The sequence below is a fragment of the Oxyura jamaicensis genome, chromosome 28, assembly GCF_011077185.1.
Source record: "Oxyura jamaicensis isolate SHBP4307 breed ruddy duck chromosome 28, BPBGC_Ojam_1.0, whole genome shotgun sequence".
NCBI lineage: Eukaryota > Metazoa > Chordata > Aves > Anseriformes > Anatidae > Oxyura > Oxyura jamaicensis.
This window is the reverse complement of record NC_048920.1, coordinates 580156-596462: the sequence shown is the minus strand read 5'-3', so window position 1 is coordinate 596462 and position 16307 is coordinate 580156. Positions and strand designations below refer to the sequence as shown.

Genomic DNA, 16307 nt, shown 5'->3' with positions numbered 1-16307 from the left:
TCCCCAGGGAGCAAGATGCGTCTCCGTACAAGTGCAAAGTACGGCAGGGCTCGAGCCCTTTTCACCGTTCCTGCAGAGGGAACAGCCCCTGCTACGTGTGGCCGTGCTGTGCTCTCCTGGGCTAACATCTCCCAGCATTGGTTTCAGGGCTTTTGCTTTCAGAACGTGCGGGTAAGGGGAGCCCACGTGAACACACAGCTCGGTGCCTGGCAGGGGACTCGAGATGCACAGAGCCATGCCTGAGCACAGGGGCACTTCCCCTGAGCTGGTTGGATCTGAATTTTCAGACTTCCTTCCAGTTACCAGCAATGAGGATGAAGTATATTTCAAAGAAACGGCCAGCAGCTGTGTAGTGGTTATTCGCAGGGTTCACTACGTGCTTTAGCCTCTTGTCCAGGCTTGTGCTTGCCACCCGGCCGTCCAGTTCACTGAAACATTCTCCTCTGGTTTTCAGTGCTGCTGAACGGCCAGCTCTTGCAAAGTCGATGGAAACCACATGTATTTGACACCTCTGAATGCAGTCCATTAAGAGACTGAAAGAGATGCTTGTTTTCAGACCAACGGCCTTTAAATAGAACTTTCTTCAGATCAGGCCCTTGTTTTATTTGTTTGCCTTCCTGCTTTTTATTTTGATACAGGTGAGACCCAGGACAGTAAGGCAGCAATCTCACCTGGCCAAAGAGAGAATTATTTTCTAGAAGTAATTAAAATAGATGGGAGGTATTAAAAATAATTAAACATTCCAAACTGCTGCCTAAAAAAGGAAGCAGCTTCACTCAGCCAGAAAATCGAAGTTCTAGTGTGGTCTCCACCTTGCACTGCGTGCATCCAGATGTGCTGACACGTTGGCAGGGGAGCGTAGCCAGGCATTCAAAGTCCCTGTCATCGCCGTGTCTCAGTGCCAAGTAGAAGTGCTAAAGATGCCAGCTACCAGCAGGCTTTTGTCCGTTCTGCTGTCATATTGGGTTTTGTTCCCGAAGGCAGGAGCGTGTGCCCGCCGCCGCTGCAGCAGAAGCAGCGGTACTGGCTGTGGGCAACGGCTGGGGGTGGTGTACTGCAGACAAGTGTCACAAGCACCTGCACTCTTGTTCCTTCTTCTTTCTGCAGATTAAATACGGTGACACAGCTACCTCAGAAGGAGTCCTCTTTGCCACTTACTCTGCTCTGATTGGTGAAAGCCAGGCAGGCGGACAGCACAGGACACGCTTAAAACAAATTTTGGACTGGTGCAGGGAAAATTTTGATGGAGTTGTATCCTTTTTTTAAAAAAAAAAAAAAAAAAGAGAGGAGAACTGCATGCTTGTGGTTGTACTTCACCAGGGAACAAAGAGCTCAGGTCACTGGGAGCAGCTGTGCATGGCCTGGGGTCGATATTTAAAGTGCTGTAAGCACATGCGTCCCCCCCTGCTCCTCTGTCCTCCTCCATAAGCTGTAGTGTTAATTGGAGGAGGGAGGGAACACAGCTGGGATTAACCTTTTCAGCATTCTTCTCCCTCTGCATTGATGGACTCACTCCTGGGCAGCAAGATGTACCTTAAAAGCGAAGGGACAGAGGGAGGGAGAAATGGCTTTTAGCTCTGAAGAGCAAAGGGTGGAAAACCCACCAGATTTCATGCAGCATGGACAACGAGTCTGTCCTGTTAGTGCTGGGACTGATCATTCAGTCGGTCAGAGAAGCCTGGGATGTATTTTGTCTGCTGCCATCCTTATGACGAAATAGATACTTTCTCCTTAACCGACATTCCCTTTCAGATTGTGTTTGATGAATGCCACAAAGCCAAAAACGCCAGCTCTACTAAAATGGGCAAAGCAGTGCTGGACCTCCAGAACAAACTGCCTCGAGCAAGGGTTGTTTACGCCAGTGCCACAGGTAAGCTTCTCTCTCAGCGTGGCGTGGGCACCGGGTGTAAACTGGTGTCAGTCACCTGTGTGCACGGCGAGGGCAGGCTGCGAGCTGTTCCCAGCCAGCTGTTCCCAGCCAGCTTGCCAGCTGTATTACCTGCCCAGTTAGTGTATGGAGGGCAGCGTTTGGAAAGGCCCCTGGGCCTACTGATGCCCTGATGGCAGATGACTGTCCTTTTAAGAGTTCACTTTGCTAGAGTCGTGACTGTTAGAGCCATCTACAACTGCTGTGCTTTTGCTAACAGTGAATTCTGTTCAAACAGGTGCCTCTGAGCCAAAAAACATGATTTACATGAGCCGCCTGGGGATTTGGGGGGAGGGTACCCCATTCAGAGCATTTGATGAGTTCCTGCATGCAATTGAAAAGAGGTAAGACACGTCCAGCACCCCTTCCCATCCAGCTTATATTTTGTGGCAGCCTTTGGCTCAGAAAGAGAAGTGCTGGCCAGAGAACCAATCGATAGTGTTGGTTGGGTTCCTGCTTGCTCATGAAAAAACAAAAAGTCCAAGCCATCCCAGCAGTCTCATGGCTGAACACTCTGTCCATGTACAGGGGCAGCCTTTAAAGAGCAGGAGGGACAGCCAGGACATTTTCAGAGGAAGGGCAGAGACCATTTGTCACACTGCCCTTCCACTCAAGGAGCAGCGAGAAGAGCAGCGTGGGGCGGTGGGTCTTCTAGCTGGGCGCTGTCCTCTCAGTTCCTAGAGAAAGCCAAATTACGGGACAGCTGGAGCAGTTATTTGCTCCTTTAAGAAATGAGCTCAATGCCTGCCACGTGCATGTCTGAGGGCAGCTTGAGCCAGGAGAAGGGGCTGAAGGTGTCTCACAGCTGTCTTCCTCTCCCAGGGGAGTTGGTGCAATGGAGATCGTGGCGATGGACATGAAGGTCAGTGGAATGTACATTGCCAGGCAGCTCAGTTTCACTGGGGTGACCTTCAGAATCGAGGAGATCCCGCTGGATCAGCAGTACAAGATTGTCTACGACAAAGCAGCAAAGTTGGTGAGCTGGGCCCACTGCAGGGGGGGAGACGGATGTTTAATCGTGCTTTAGGCATTGCCACTCGTTGTGTGGGAGGGTTTGAGGTCTCTGAACGTGGCCATCACCACAAACTTGGGGTTTTTAGTAAGAAAGGAAAGGGGTGCATATGCTCAGTTTACATTTAAAATAAAAGTCTTTAAGTCTTTTCCTTTTTTGCCTGTTTAAAAGTTCTGTGCTCGAAAACCTGGGCTTGCAACATCATGCTAACGCAGAACGGAGAGAACGAGCAGACTTCGTTCAGCCTAACGTGGCGGCATCAATACCAATGTTAAATCAGATTATCAAACCTCAGACTGTTCTAATAACTGCATGCACAGCAGTAATGAAGAAGAAAAACGAGGTATTAACCCAGCCTTTCTCGGTACTGTCTGCAGTGGGCAGAGGCCTTGATGGTGTTCCAGCAGGCGGCCGACTGGATCGGCCTGGAGTCCCGGAAATCCTTGTGGGGTCAGTTCTGGTCAGCTCACCAGCGCTTCTTCAAGTACCTCTGCATTGCTGCTAAAGTCCGGCGACTCGTGGAGCTTGCCAAGGAAGAGCTGGCAAAGGATAAGGTGTGGTATTAGAGGCTGGCTGCAGCGGCAGCAGCCATCAGTCTTACATTGCAAGTGTATTTTTGTAGTCTCCAACCAAAGAGAATTAATTATCGTTCAGATTTACTTGAAGGCAATCTCAGATCTCTTTAAGGCTGACTTTCTCTCCAGATTAACCAGAATGAAGTGCGGCGTCTGGGTTTCTGAGAACATTTACAGTAAATTACGCTGGGGAGTTAATATCACCTCCTCTTCTGAGGCATTACCCACTGTTTGTGGTAGACATGGGCAGGCTGACTTCAAACAGGGTTTTGGGTCGTGTTCAAGCTAGGACCTTAATCCGTCAGGGACAGGGCCCAAGGAAGATGTACCCGGGACTGTTGAAAGCAGTCCCTTGAGCCTGTAGGTGTGGGCCTGACGCCCGCTGTGCCATCCCTTGTGTCTCCCTGCAGTGTATCGTCATCGGCCTGCAGTCCACTGGGGAGGCTCGCACCAGAGAAGTCCTGGACGAGAATGACGGGCACCTGAATTGTTTCGTTTCTGCTGCAGAGTGAGTTAAAAATCTTGGGTTTTCCTTCCTCTGGAGGGGATGCATGAGAGGCTGGAGGCATGCTAGGGAAAGCCCTGCCCTCGGGCCACTTAGAACTTGAAGTTCCACAAAGGCAGTTTCATAAAAGCCTCACCCTATGCAGGCTGTAAATAGAGAGAATGCTCTGTTGTGTCCTCCAGGCCCCGTTTCTTTGCTAGCTTTGAGCTAGGTCCTGGATTTTTGGAACCTCCTGTGGTCCAAACTTGCATGAGCAGCCTGATCTGACTGCACGCAGAAAGGAACCAACAGGCGTAGGAGAGCCAGAAGTGTGAGCTCAGGTGCAGTTCGTGTGGGTCTCACCCTAGAAAATAGGGCTGTGGACACTGAAGAAACGAGCGAGGGAATCTCGTGTCGTGACAGAGGCTGGGATAGCGGAAAGCCGCGTGGCTGGAACAGCGAGAGGAAGGAGTGGCTCAAGGAGTTCAGGTTCTCTGGGGCTGGCTTTCAGGACGAGTACAGGGCAGGAGACATGGTCCTGTTGGGGTTCTGCAGCTCCTCCCTAGCTGAAGGGGGAGCTGGTTGTGCCCAGCCAGCCGCAGGACTCACGCTGCCCTTTCGGCAGAGCTTGAGGTACGCTCTCCTCATTTTGGCACCTTCCAGAACACCAGCCTGTCCTGGGCTGCTCCTGCACGTTGGGTGATGGAAAACTGGGGCGTTGGATTGAGTTGTTCCCTCTGCAGGCAGTAGGGCTGTTGCTGTCCTTGTTTGAAATGAATTTTAATGCCATGAAAGCAATGAGAGAGGCCTGAGATAGCGTGTGTCCAGTCCAGGCCCATCTCCCTCCCTTATCGGTGGGAGGTTTTGTGCTGGCCTGTGTCCGTCACTCTGATGGGCCCGGTCCACTCCTGAAAAACAACTAGAGGTTGGTGACAGCATGCAAGATGAATCTGACAACTGCTTGGATTGATTTGGTCTCCTGAACTGGTTTCTGCCTCGCAGAATTCAGAGGAACTCGATCTGGAGAACCCCGCGGTCCCTTGGGGCCTCTCAGCTTTTGAAAGAGGAAAGCTCTGTCCCCGATCACACGCGCTGCTCAGCTCTGTCCCCAGCTGCAGAGACAAGAGCTGTTTGCTCAGCAGCATTGGCCAGATAACTCCGTGTCTTCTGGCATCAGCTGAGCCTCTGATTGCAGTGGCCTGGTTTTACAGCACTTTGGGGGATTTCTCGAGGGGAGTGTGCTGGGAAGCAGCAGTTGTTTAAAAGATGCCGAGAAGCAGGGGTAGAGCTGGTTCTGCTGTGAGTGCGTGCCAGCCCAGCCCTTTGTGTGCAGGAAAGATGGGGAGCGTCAGGAAAAAGAGCAAAGTTTCACAGCAGGGAGGCTCCAGACCTGAGAGTCTTTGCATTTTGTGCCCAGGTCACGCCAGCACAGGGGACAGAAGGGCCCTTCTGGTGCCGTGGCGTTGCCATCACTCCGCAGCCAGCCCCGAGCTCTGCCCTGTCAGGGAGTGCTGCTGACTCTGCCTCCTTCAGCCCCTCACACCAAGGGTCTTAGAGTCCCCTCCCTGGTTCCCAAGGCTCCCTCTTTGTCCCACGGGCGAGTTACCATGTCCATACCTCTCAGCTGTTGCTTTCAACATTTTTTTTTTCCAACCAGAGCTCATCCAGCACCGCCTTCTCATTGCACCGGGGGCTCATCCCCATCCGACACGATCAGCATTCAGCGTTTGCACTTTTGTTTGCAGAACAGCCCACAGAAACATTTAATTTCCACCTCTTCTGATTTTCCCATTCCCCCGGAACCACCACGTATCCCATGTTTTGTCACCTTTCTTTATTTCGTGGGCAAGCAGGCCCATGCCCCGTTAACCGAAGGACCGAGCACATTTCTTGGACAGCCTGAGAGAGGTCTCTGCTGTCGGACCATGGACTGGGACTGGCTGGATTTTTCAGCAGTGATGTAACAGCTTCCCAGCATAGCGTTTCCCGTTTAAAACTCCCTCTCAGTTGCTATATAAAGGTCTTGCAACTTGGGCATGGTAGCACGGAGCCCAGGCCCTGCCCTGCTTTTGTCGCAGCATCTCCCGCGTGCAGTAGGGAGCCCGCGGCAGAGCGCCGCTCTCCCAGCACTGCAGCTCGCAGCCTGCCCTCGCCGTGCCAGCTCCATGGCCTCAGGTCTGCCGGCTCAGACCTCGTTCCTGTGGCTGATTTGTGTGTCTCCAGCAGAACCCTTTGGTGAAAAGCTCTCAGTCCAAGTCCCTTCTCTCCTGGAGCGTACCAGTGGCTGGCTGACCACGTGCTCGCAGTTGTGGTGCTGGGTTTGCCCCTTTCCTTGAAATGTGCTGCTATCTCAAATACACATTGCTACGTGATAACCCGCAGATGTTCCTGGTAGCTAGAATAAATTTTGCATCTTACTTTCAGAGGCGTCTTTCTATCACTAATTCAGAAGCACTTTCCTTCAACCAAAAGAAAGAGAGAAAAAGGAACTGGCATTAAAAGAAAACGTAAGAGCACACTCCACTGCCCAGCATCTGACTTCCTGCCTTGCTGCTTCACCCCAGCCACTCAGCTTTTTCTTTTCCTTTTTCCCTTTTCCCTACTTCATGCATTTGCTACTCTGCCCTGGTTTCAGTTTGCCCCCCCCGCACATCTCCCATCACTGTCTCTCCTCCGGAGGGCAGCGGCTCTGTAGGTCACCCACCCTCTCCTCCTCCTAACCCACTTCCCCATCGCCAGCGTAGATCTGAGCCTCCACCTCTTGCCCGGTAGCTGCGCCCCTTTCCCGTAGCTGCTTCCTTACCCAGACGGGGGGGGCGATTGCACAGGAGCTCTGGCTGCATGTTTGAAGCCCTCTTGCAGCACGGGGGGGGGGGATTCTCCACTACTTACGTACAGTGTGGCAGTGTCCTGGGGAAAAATCACCTCCCTGCCAGAGCACTGGCTGTGGCTGCAGGTAAGAGCAGCTCGGGATGGGGAAGGGTGGACGGCAGCGCAGGCAGGTTGTGGAGGTTGTCCTGGCTGGTCGCTGCTGCAGAGCAGCCTGTGCAAGCTGATTTCTCTGACCCCCTCATGTGGCAGGGGCATGTCTTGCTGTGCTCGGAGGTGATCAGCGTCCCATCTACAAACACCAAACGCCAGTGCCTCCCCGCTGCCTGCTCATTCCTCTGGAGGCAGCCAGACCTGCAGGCTGAGGAGTTAGCACTGCTTGGGGCTGGCTGTGTTCATCCTGACGTGTGCAACCAGCTTCAGCCCTGATACGAACTGCCTTGTTCTTCCTTTCTCTCTCTTCCTTTCTCTCCTTCCCCCTCTCTCCCTCCCTTCCTAGCTCTCCTCCCCTGCCCAAGAAGCGTTGTCTCTCCAAGGTCAACCTTTCACTGGGGGCAGTCTCAGCTGTTCCGTGGTTTCTCCTCCTCTTCCTCCCGAGCTGGCACTTGCTGTTCTGCATCGGTGCACGAGGCCGGGACTCTCCCCCGACACCGCTCGCTCTCCCTTGCAGGCAAGCCGAGGAGCCGCTGCGCCAAGGCGCTGAGGGGCATGTGTGACCCCGCGGGGGTGATCAAGATCAGTGACGACAGCAGCACGGACTCCGACATGGGCCTCGACAGCGACTTCAACTCTTCCCCGGAGTCCGTGTTTGAGACGGACGATGTCATCTTCGTGGAGCACACCTACAACGGCTTCGCAGCTGAGGACAGAAGTAAGCTGAGCAGCAGCACGGGGCTGGCTCCCTGCTTGCTGCTGGGAGCTGGGAACCGGAGGCGCTCCATTCCTTAGCGCGTGGCACCTGGTGCACAGGAATGCAGCTGGGGGCAGCCACCCACCCGCAGATAACACGTCACCTCTGGGGGGTCTGGCTGAGGGGGTGGCAGTGTCCAGGAGCTGATGTGAGACCACCTCTTTGGTGTCTGCGTGGAATGGCAAAGCTCCTCCATGCCTGGGACAGCCTTACTGTCTTGGCTAGATTCTACCCTGGGACAGTCAAACTTGGGCTTGTGAGGTGGATTCACAACAACCTGCTGTCACCAGTGAGCAGGAAGAGTTTGCCCTGCAGGCTCCTTCCCCCACTATAAAACAGGGAGAAGCAGAGAGGGAATTTACATGCTCAGCAGCTTTTATTGCAAGGCACGGTGTCTTTACCTGCACGTCAGATATGCCCAAAAGCTCTTTGGGACTTCTTTTCTCTCTGATTATTTGCATTTACCAGGCAGCTTTACGCTTTTGCCTTTTACTTTGCAGGTAGTTTTCACATGCTGCCTTCCCAGAAAGAGATGCATGGCCTGAGAGAACTAGAACACGTGGAAAAGATGAAGCAGGACCTCCTAGCAAAAGTAAAAGCACTGGGCAAAGAGCTACCTCTCAATACCTTGGATGAACTCATCAATCACTTTGGGGGCCCGGAGCATGTGGCTGAGGTAATCCTCCCCAGTCAAGAGTGTGTTTCAGTGGCGGTGGGTGACAGGAAGAGGGACCAGCAAAGGGAGCTCCTGCTTGAAGAGGGCTTCCTTTCCTTCCTTGCTATCTGAAAAAGCTGTTGGGAATTGACCTCCTAAACACTGTACAGGTCTGTCCTTCCTGCTAACAGCCTCTCTCTCCTGTGTGGCACATGCAGATGACCGGGCGGAAAGGCCGAGTGGTTTGCAGACCGGACGGCTCGGTCATGTTCGAGTCTCGTGCAGAGCAGGGCCTCTCTATCGACCACGTCAACCTGAAGGAGAAGGAACGTTTCATGAACGGGGAGAAGGTGAGTGAGGCTTGAGCCAAGGAAACCTCCAAACGTCTGCGCGGGAGTGAGTGCATTGAGAGGGGGAGGAAAGGGAGGGTGTCTGTGCATGCTTTTGCCTTGCCAGCCTCAGGTCAACAAGGCTCTGCATCTCTCTGTCTGTGCCTGACCTGCTGGAGCGCGACAAGGGGCCTAAGTCCCCTCAAGGGCTGCTGCTGCCTTCTGGGCCGTTTCCTGTAACGGTTTTGCAAATATCCAGGAGCCTCACTCCCCCTTCTCACGTGTTGTTTCTCTCCCTTAGCTTGTAGCAATAATCTCCGAGGCTTCCAGCTCAGGTATCTCTCTCCAAGCAGACAGACGGGTGAAAAACCAGAAGCGCCGGGTCCACATGACGCTGGAGTTGCCCTGGAGCGCAGACCGGGCCATCCAGCAGTTCGGTGAGTGCTCCTGCTCAGTCCCCTTCCCTGAGTATGGTGCAGCCCTGGAAAGGAAGGTCACACACAGCCTCCCAAGCCAGGGGTGCCTGGGGGTTTCTGTTCCGTCCCGTAGGATAGCTGTCCTACACAGCTTCTCTCCCCGTACCAGGCAGGCGGTACCAACCTCTCACTTCCCTTCTCACGTCCCCGTAGGTCGAACGCACCGATCGAACCAGGTTTATGCTCCAGAGTATGTCTTCCTTATCTCTGAGCTGGCTGGGGAGAGGAGGTTTGCATCCATCGTGGCAAAGCGTCTGGAGAGTCTAGTAAGTGCCCTGTATTAAGAAGTTAACGCGTCAGTTCCGCTCTCAGAATGGCTTCCGTTTTGGTATTTCTACTGGCACGGCCCGTGTAACTAGGACGAGGGGGCGATTGCATCACCCCCTGACTGAAGGCATTGCCGTGGTGGAATGCAGAAGGCCTTTAACATCCTGGGATTTGGGAAGGGAAGAATATGTAACCAAGGGAACAGGAGGCTTTTCGGGGAAGCCTCATCAATTCCAGATGTTGGAATTCCCCCCACACTATTACAGGAGTGTACACCCATGAATTTCCAGAAAGCCAATGGAATAATTAATGGAATAACTAATTAGTCTGTTTCATTTCAATTCCCTTCTGATAAATCCCCAAATACTTCGGTAAAGTCTCAGTATTCTAGACAATCGCTGCCTGCCCACGGCACGTTCATGTTCTGACCTCTTCTGAGGCTGACTGACTTGGGCTACCCTTCCCAGGTGTTTTGCATCAGCTAAAATTAAGAACTTTGTGCTTTGTTTGTCCTCCTAGGGTGCCTTAACTCATGGAGACCGGAGGGCCACTGAATCCCGAGACCTCAGCAAGTACAACTTTGAGAATAAGGTAACTCGCAGCTGTTTTCGGGGTAGCTCAGCCAAAGAGGGGTCGAAGCAGTTGGCGAGTGCCTTTGGGAGCAGCCAGGGACGGGAAGATCACTGCTGGCATCTACAGGCAGGACCTGGCCTAGCAGCAGCACCCAGCACGCCCGCAGCCCGGTGTACAGCCCCCAGGACTGAGTCAATGATCAGTGTGCACATACTGGGGGTTGTACCCTTCTGGGGGGCAGGAAGGGTGCTTGGGCGACCAGCCCCTGCCCCGAGGGAGCTGATGGCAGCACTGGGGGAGGGCTCCTGCCCTCTGGTCCCCTGGGGACAGGGGAGGGCCCTGCCCCGCAGCGTCCCCTTGGCACAGCCCTCAGGTCGGGGGGGTTGCTCTGCAGAGCCAGCCCACTGCTGGGCTGCCGGTGTAGGTTCCTCTCGTGCATGACTCTTGTCTCCTTTCGCAGTACGGGGCTAAAGCACTAGACAGAGTTCTTTCCACTATCCTCAACCGTACGGATAACAGAGTTCCTGTGCCCAAGAGCTATGACAGAAGAGAGGCTGCGTTTTTCCATGGTACGTTATCAGCTCTGGCTTTTCTGCTCTCTTGCTGGCTGGGTTGGTCTCAGGGTTGGGATGCTTGAAGAAGCTCAAGAGAGAGGGAGCAGCACCAGTGCCCTAGCAGCGCGCTGGTGAGCAGGACCATTGGCCTCCCTGCCAGGCAGCGGGGAAAACGGGCTTGGGACAGACTTAGCTGTGAAATAACGGGCGCAGCAGGAGGGGAGGCAGCCCTGCAGGACTGCAGGGGCTGGCACTGAAATATTTAAGCTGCTTTCTGTTTTTCCAGAAATGAAGCAAGGTCTCATCTCTGTGGGGATCTGCTGCAATCAGATGAAGTATGGCACTGTCCCAATGGAGAAGGGTATGTGTCAAACACTTCCTGTCCAATATAAGGGGGAAAGGAAAGAGGCAGAGGTGTTGGGGCACAGCCTCCATGAGGACAGAGTCCTGCAGGGATCAGCTCGTGCTGCAGAGCACATTTCTCTGCTGCAGCCTGGCAGCTGACAGCCTGGAGGAACAGCCCTTGGGCTGCTCTCCTGTGCCTTGGTGCTGCCGCCAGGGAGGGACGGGGGTTTGCTCGTCGGGTCTCTTCGGGAGCATGCCGTGCCCAGCTCTGCCGCCTTCCCTGACCCGCCGTGCTCTTGCAGACTGCTCCATCACCAAGTTCCTGAACAGGATCCTGGGTCTGGAGGTGGACAAGCAGAACATGCTGTTCCAGTATTTCTCTGATACCTTTGACTATCTGATTGAAAAGGACAAGAAGGAGGGCAAATACGACATGGGCATCCTAGGTAAGGAGAAAGAGGGGTGACCATACCTCTTCCTACTGCACCCTGCGGTTCCCTGCTCCTCCCTGTCCTGACCACTGGCCGTTGCAGCCTGCACTGTCCCCGTGGCCTTCACTGGTGCTTCAGTGTCCCAGCCCCACTTAGCTCCCGAGACCCCTGTGCAGGAAGAGGAGAAGATGGGCAGATGGTTCCTACATGTGTTTTGGTCTTCCCTCGTGCTACAGATTTAGCCCCAGGAGTGGATGAGATCTACGAGGAGAGCAAGGAGGTCTTCCTGACCCCTGGGCACCCGCAGGATGGGCAGGTCGTGTTTTATAAGGTAGGCAGCCTGCGCAGCTGTCGCTGCAGTCCGGGCTTCTGCAGCGCTTCCCAGGCTGGGGCTGTGAGCTGCCGGGTCCCTGCCTCGTGGCTGTGTGTCATGTTTGTGTCACATTCGCCCTGGTCATGAGCAGCTCGCTCATGCTGGGAATTGCACAGAGGAAGCAAAGAGAGGCCCTGCCCTGCTGCCACGGGGCTGCCGTGCCCCGGAGTGCAGCCCGGCACAGAGCCTGCTTCCAGGCAGCACCGAGTCTGTGCTGAGGGCGTGATTCGTGAGCCAGACATCGGTGGGCTTGTCCTGTGCTCTGAAGTTACAGAATCCCTGTTTGTCCCCATTTAGATCAGCGTCGACAGGGGCCTAAAGTGGGAGGAAGCTTATGAGAAGTCGCTCAAACTGACGGGATCTTTCGACGGGTTCTACCTCTCCTACAAGGTAGGTCCCTGGGCTCTGACAGTCTGGCACCTCAGCTCGAAGGACGGCTCCTTGGAGGAGGTCTGTGGCTGTCAGAGGCCCTTGGTCTGTCTGACCTCGTGCTGGGGGCTGGGAGATGCCTCCAACGTGGAGGGGCGCTGGGGAGAGAGGCTGTGACTGTAACCGTCAGCTCTACCCCCACAGACGCGGGGCAGCAAGCACACCTGTCTGCTGGCAGAGCAGAGCCGTGGGAAGAACTTCATCCTCTACAAGCCCAATATCGGGAAGCAGAGCCAGCCTGAGAGCCTGGACAGTCTGCACAAGAAGTACCGGCGGGTAGGTGGGAGCCCTGCCGCGTGGGGAGAGCAACAAGCACCTTCCTCTGGGCGGGGGTGCCCGAGGGCATTCACCAGAACCCTTTTAGGACTCCTCATAGCCCCCTTGGGGGTCAGGCAGAGCTGTGGTGGTAGCGTCTGGGTGTCCTGATGCCAGTCCCCGCATTTGGAGTGCGAGCTGGATGTTGGACAGAGGAAAATCCCAGCCTCTCTCTGTAACTGGCTCTTCCTTCTGCAGGTGCTGCCCGAGGAAGCCAAGGAACACTGGGAGAGCTGTTACCAGTTCTCCTTGAAGAAGTGCAACCATGCTGTCTGGTAAGGGATGCCCGTCCTGCACCCCGGGCACTGGGGATGGGCTCCGGGCTGTGGCCGTGGGGAAGGGCCATGGCGGGGAGGGCAGCGCTCTGCCAGGCTGATTCGGGTTGTGTTCTCCTCTTTGGACTGAAGGAACAGGAGCTGCAAGCTGATCCAGGAGGGGAAGGAGTGCTTCCAGGGCATGCGGCTGCGTCACTACTACATGCTGTGCGGGGCCCTGCTGCGGGTCTGGAGCAAGATTGCCAGCATCATGGCAGACATCACCAACACCAGCTACCTGCAGATCGTCCGCCTCAAGACCAAGGAGAAGAAGAAACAAGTCGGTGGGTGAAGTGCGGGGAAGGGAGCGGGGACAGGACCTTTCAGAAAGGGGAAGGGGTCCAGCTGCCCAGTGCCAAGGTTCCCCTCCGCAGCAGGGCCACGTCCCAGCCTGCAAGCACCCCGTGGGAGCTGAGGCACTGACGCACGTTCCTCCCCTAGGGATAAAGATCCCCGAGAGCTGCGTCCGTAAGGTGCTGGAGGAGCTGAAGCAGATGGATGAGAACGTGAAGCGGAAGCACAACCGACTCCTCCAGGCACAAGAGCAGAGCCCCCAGTTCTCCCTGCCGCTGCACGTCCTGCAGCAGCCCCTGGACCTCACGCAGAGCGGGCCCGGGGTCCCCCTGCCCAGGCACTCCCTGCACCAGGACGAGATCCTGGACCTGACCTACAGCCCGCCCAGCAACAGCATTCCCGACGTGGTGATGAACCCAGAGCCCAGCGCTTTGTGCTTCCCCTCGGAGCCTGTGCTCCAGCCGCACCAGCAGCACAGATTGCCCTTCGGCTTCAGCCACCTTTCTGCCTTCAAGAGTCCCGACCCCGTCCTGGAGGGGAACGTGCCTCTGAGCAACTCGCTGCACGAACATCTGCCTCTGCCTCACCCCGGGCCCTTGCAGACGCTGCAGCAGCAGCAGCAGGAAGATTTTGTCCAGCAGGACGGGAATATCAATTTCAGAGAGATCCTGGAGGACATGCTGAGGACGTTAAATGGGGCCCCTCAAGACAACATGCTCCCCCAGGAGCGCCAGAGTGTGATCCAGTTCAGCGGGCCTTTCCCAGACTTCTGAGAGCCTGCTGGGTGCGCCAGGCGCTGCCCAGCCGCTGTGGATCCATATCCTTTGGTGCAGAGATGGGAGCTGGGGAGCCCCGGCTTTCCTACTGGTTTGGACTGATCCGTTTCTGTTTCTGAGGGAAGAAAAAAAATCCTATAAAGCAAAGTTTATTTATATATAATATACAGTCAGGCATGTATAGATTTGTATATAACACGCTTGGAGGAGTCGAGTGCTGCCAGGTTCAGCTGATCTGGACTGACGGCCTCTGCTGCGTTCTGGTCCTGCTCCAAGGTCAGTGCCGTGCAGGACTGAGGAGAGGCTCCCCCTCCTCGCTGCCCGACCCCTGCAGACTACTGAGTTTCCAAGCCGGGCCGTGCCTTCCCCAGCCCTCCAGTCCAGAGCTCTGCAGCCACTGCCCCCCCCTTGAGCTGGGCAGGAGCACGTGGGCTCCAAAACAGCTGGAGACCGCTGCCCGACCGCTGGCTGACCACAGCGCACCTGCCTCAGCCGGTGCCAGCTCCTCCACCAGCCCTGCGATGCTCGGCACTGGGCTCGGAGGGCTGGGCTGAAGGGGAGGTGGTGCTGACCCAGAGGGGTCAGGAGCCACGGAGATCCCGTCCCTCTGTGCAGGGCTGAGCAGGCGCAGAGGGAAGCAGAGCTGCCTGCTCCTGCTCTGCCCTCCCCGGGGACGGCGGACACTGGTGCCTCTGGTGCTGCCTCGTTTGTCAGCATCCCGACAGAGCTGCTGAGTTGGTCGGAGCTTGGCTGCACCGGGACCACTTGGGGATTGCCCGGAGCAGCAGGGCCACGCGCCCCTCAGCCTGCCTGCAGCCCCTGGGCAGCCCCCCCTTCAGCCTGGCTGTGGCTGGTCGCGCTTCTCCCAGCCTCTCGCTGTTGTGCCCTGTCCTTTTACCCAGCCAGCTCCCCCTGACCGGGCCCTGCTGGTCCCGGTGAGCGCTGCTGCCCTGCCCTGAAGGGAAGAGCTCCCTGGGGAGCACCAGGGACGCGCGGTATCGCTGCTCATGCTGCAAACCCAACCTCTGATACCAAAGAGCAAAGGTCTGCTTTGCAAAGCACTGCCCCAGGCAGCCCGCCTGCCTCTCCCGCAGCACCCGGCCGGCAGGGCCGGGCGAGCTGCCTTCTCCCCGGGACAGAGGTCGCCTCTGGCCTCCTCTGCCACCACCCCTGCTCCAGCCACATCGCGCCTCGGCGGGTCCCGGGGAAGTTTTTTGTTTTCTCTGCCTAACCCAAGGAGTCTGCTGGGAAGCTGCCTGCTGGCGGGAGTGCTCCAGGCTGGGATCTCCCCTGCGAGCCTCCCCCCTGCTGTGTTTTTCTCTGCCTCGAGTCACCTAGGTGTTTCCTGGGAGCTGCACCAGGACGCTTCCAGGGAAATGACGCGAGGCCTTCCCTGGCTGGCCCAGCCCTTCCTCAGCAAGGACCTGGGGAAGGAGGCCCAGCCCGGAGAGGCTTCCGCCGGGGTCCCCCTGCCCGGGCAGGTCAGTCGTGATGGGGCTGGAGCTTTATGTGCCTGGATGAGCTCCTCGTCCAGGCAGGGAGCTGTGACCCCCAGGCTGCGGGGCTGTCCGGGCGCCCCGTTTGTTTCACTGGGGGTGGGAGCTGCCCACCCAGCATGGTAGGAGCTGACTTCCAAGGTCACCCTGCTCCCTGCCCTTCGCGTGGGGGCTTCTCCTTCCCCCAGCTGGCATCGCCTCCCCGCAGCCCTTGGCCCCGCTGCTTTACCGTGCGAGGGACCCCCCCTTACCTCAGAGCCTGCACCAAAGAGGGGAGCCCCCGGCTGCTGCCCCGGGAGCTGCTGCGCAGCTTCTGCTCGTGGCCAGCCCCACTCCTGCCTCCGCCAGCCTCGGGGCGAGCAGCAGCCTGTTCGAGTCCTGAGCAGAGCGAGGGCAACGCTCTCCCCTTCCCTGGCCTCTGTTTAAAATATTTCCCGGTTCACAACACTCGTGGGGAGGCCCCGGCCTCGCCACGTCCCGGTTCGCTCGCTTGGCGCTTGCCGAATCCTCGGCACCGAGGGAAAGGGATGCCGAGGAAACCCAGTTCAGAGAGGCTTAAACTCAGGAATCGCGACGAGGGATTCTCGCTGTAGGCACCCTCCGCCAGCCACTTCGCCACCACTGCCCCGAGTCTGACCTGGTGGCTCCAACGGATGGTTTTAAAATATATGCAATTTTCCCTCCCTGATTTCTGGAAAGACAGAGCACCTTCAAGGAAGTCCTTCCCTGCCCCGATCCTGTGTTTTTGTCAGGGTTAATAATATGTAACGATACCTTTTAACTAAATTATTATGCAGTTGTCCTACTGATTGTATGTATTTTTAAATGAGTCCCTTTTTCCTTCCCTTACACCTTTTTGTTAGCACTTTTTAATCCGCTTGTTGTTTGCCTTTGTTTTTCTATGTGTATTTATAATTAATTGAGATGTATATATGTAAAGAGA

General features: G+C 56.0%; 1 protein-coding gene across 3 annotated transcripts in view; it reads left to right on the top strand.

The window, feature by feature from the left end:
* The window catches only part of SBNO2 (strawberry notch homolog 2), a 43623-nt gene extending 29592 nt beyond the window's left edge, over nucleotides 1-14031 (top strand). For all 3 annotated transcript variants that reach the window (XM_035348086.1, XM_035348088.1, XM_035348087.1), the window contains 22 exons: nucleotides 1108-1251; nucleotides 1753-1870; nucleotides 2166-2271; nucleotides 2750-2903; nucleotides 3317-3493; nucleotides 3925-4022; nucleotides 6423-6505; nucleotides 7498-7702; nucleotides 8242-8413; nucleotides 8611-8742; nucleotides 9023-9158; nucleotides 9351-9463; nucleotides 9984-10055; nucleotides 10498-10606; nucleotides 10878-10952; nucleotides 11239-11382; nucleotides 11604-11698; nucleotides 12038-12130; nucleotides 12314-12445; nucleotides 12683-12759; nucleotides 12892-13082; nucleotides 13240-14031. In XM_035348086.1, coding sequence (XP_035203977.1) covers nucleotides 1108-1251; nucleotides 1753-1870; nucleotides 2166-2271; nucleotides 2750-2903; nucleotides 3317-3493; nucleotides 3925-4022; nucleotides 6423-6505; nucleotides 7498-7702; nucleotides 8242-8413; nucleotides 8611-8742; nucleotides 9023-9158; nucleotides 9351-9463; nucleotides 9984-10055; nucleotides 10498-10606; nucleotides 10878-10952; nucleotides 11239-11382; nucleotides 11604-11698; nucleotides 12038-12130; nucleotides 12314-12445; nucleotides 12683-12759; nucleotides 12892-13082; nucleotides 13240-13865 — 3252 coding nt within the window. In that variant the 3' untranslated portion in view covers nucleotides 13866-14031. The remainder of the gene's footprint in view (nucleotides 1-1107; nucleotides 1252-1752; nucleotides 1871-2165; nucleotides 2272-2749; nucleotides 2904-3316; nucleotides 3494-3924; nucleotides 4023-6422; nucleotides 6506-7497; nucleotides 7703-8241; nucleotides 8414-8610; nucleotides 8743-9022; nucleotides 9159-9350; nucleotides 9464-9983; nucleotides 10056-10497; nucleotides 10607-10877; nucleotides 10953-11238; nucleotides 11383-11603; nucleotides 11699-12037; nucleotides 12131-12313; nucleotides 12446-12682; nucleotides 12760-12891; nucleotides 13083-13239) is intronic.
* The last annotated feature ends 2276 nt before the right edge of the window (nucleotides 14032-16307 follow it).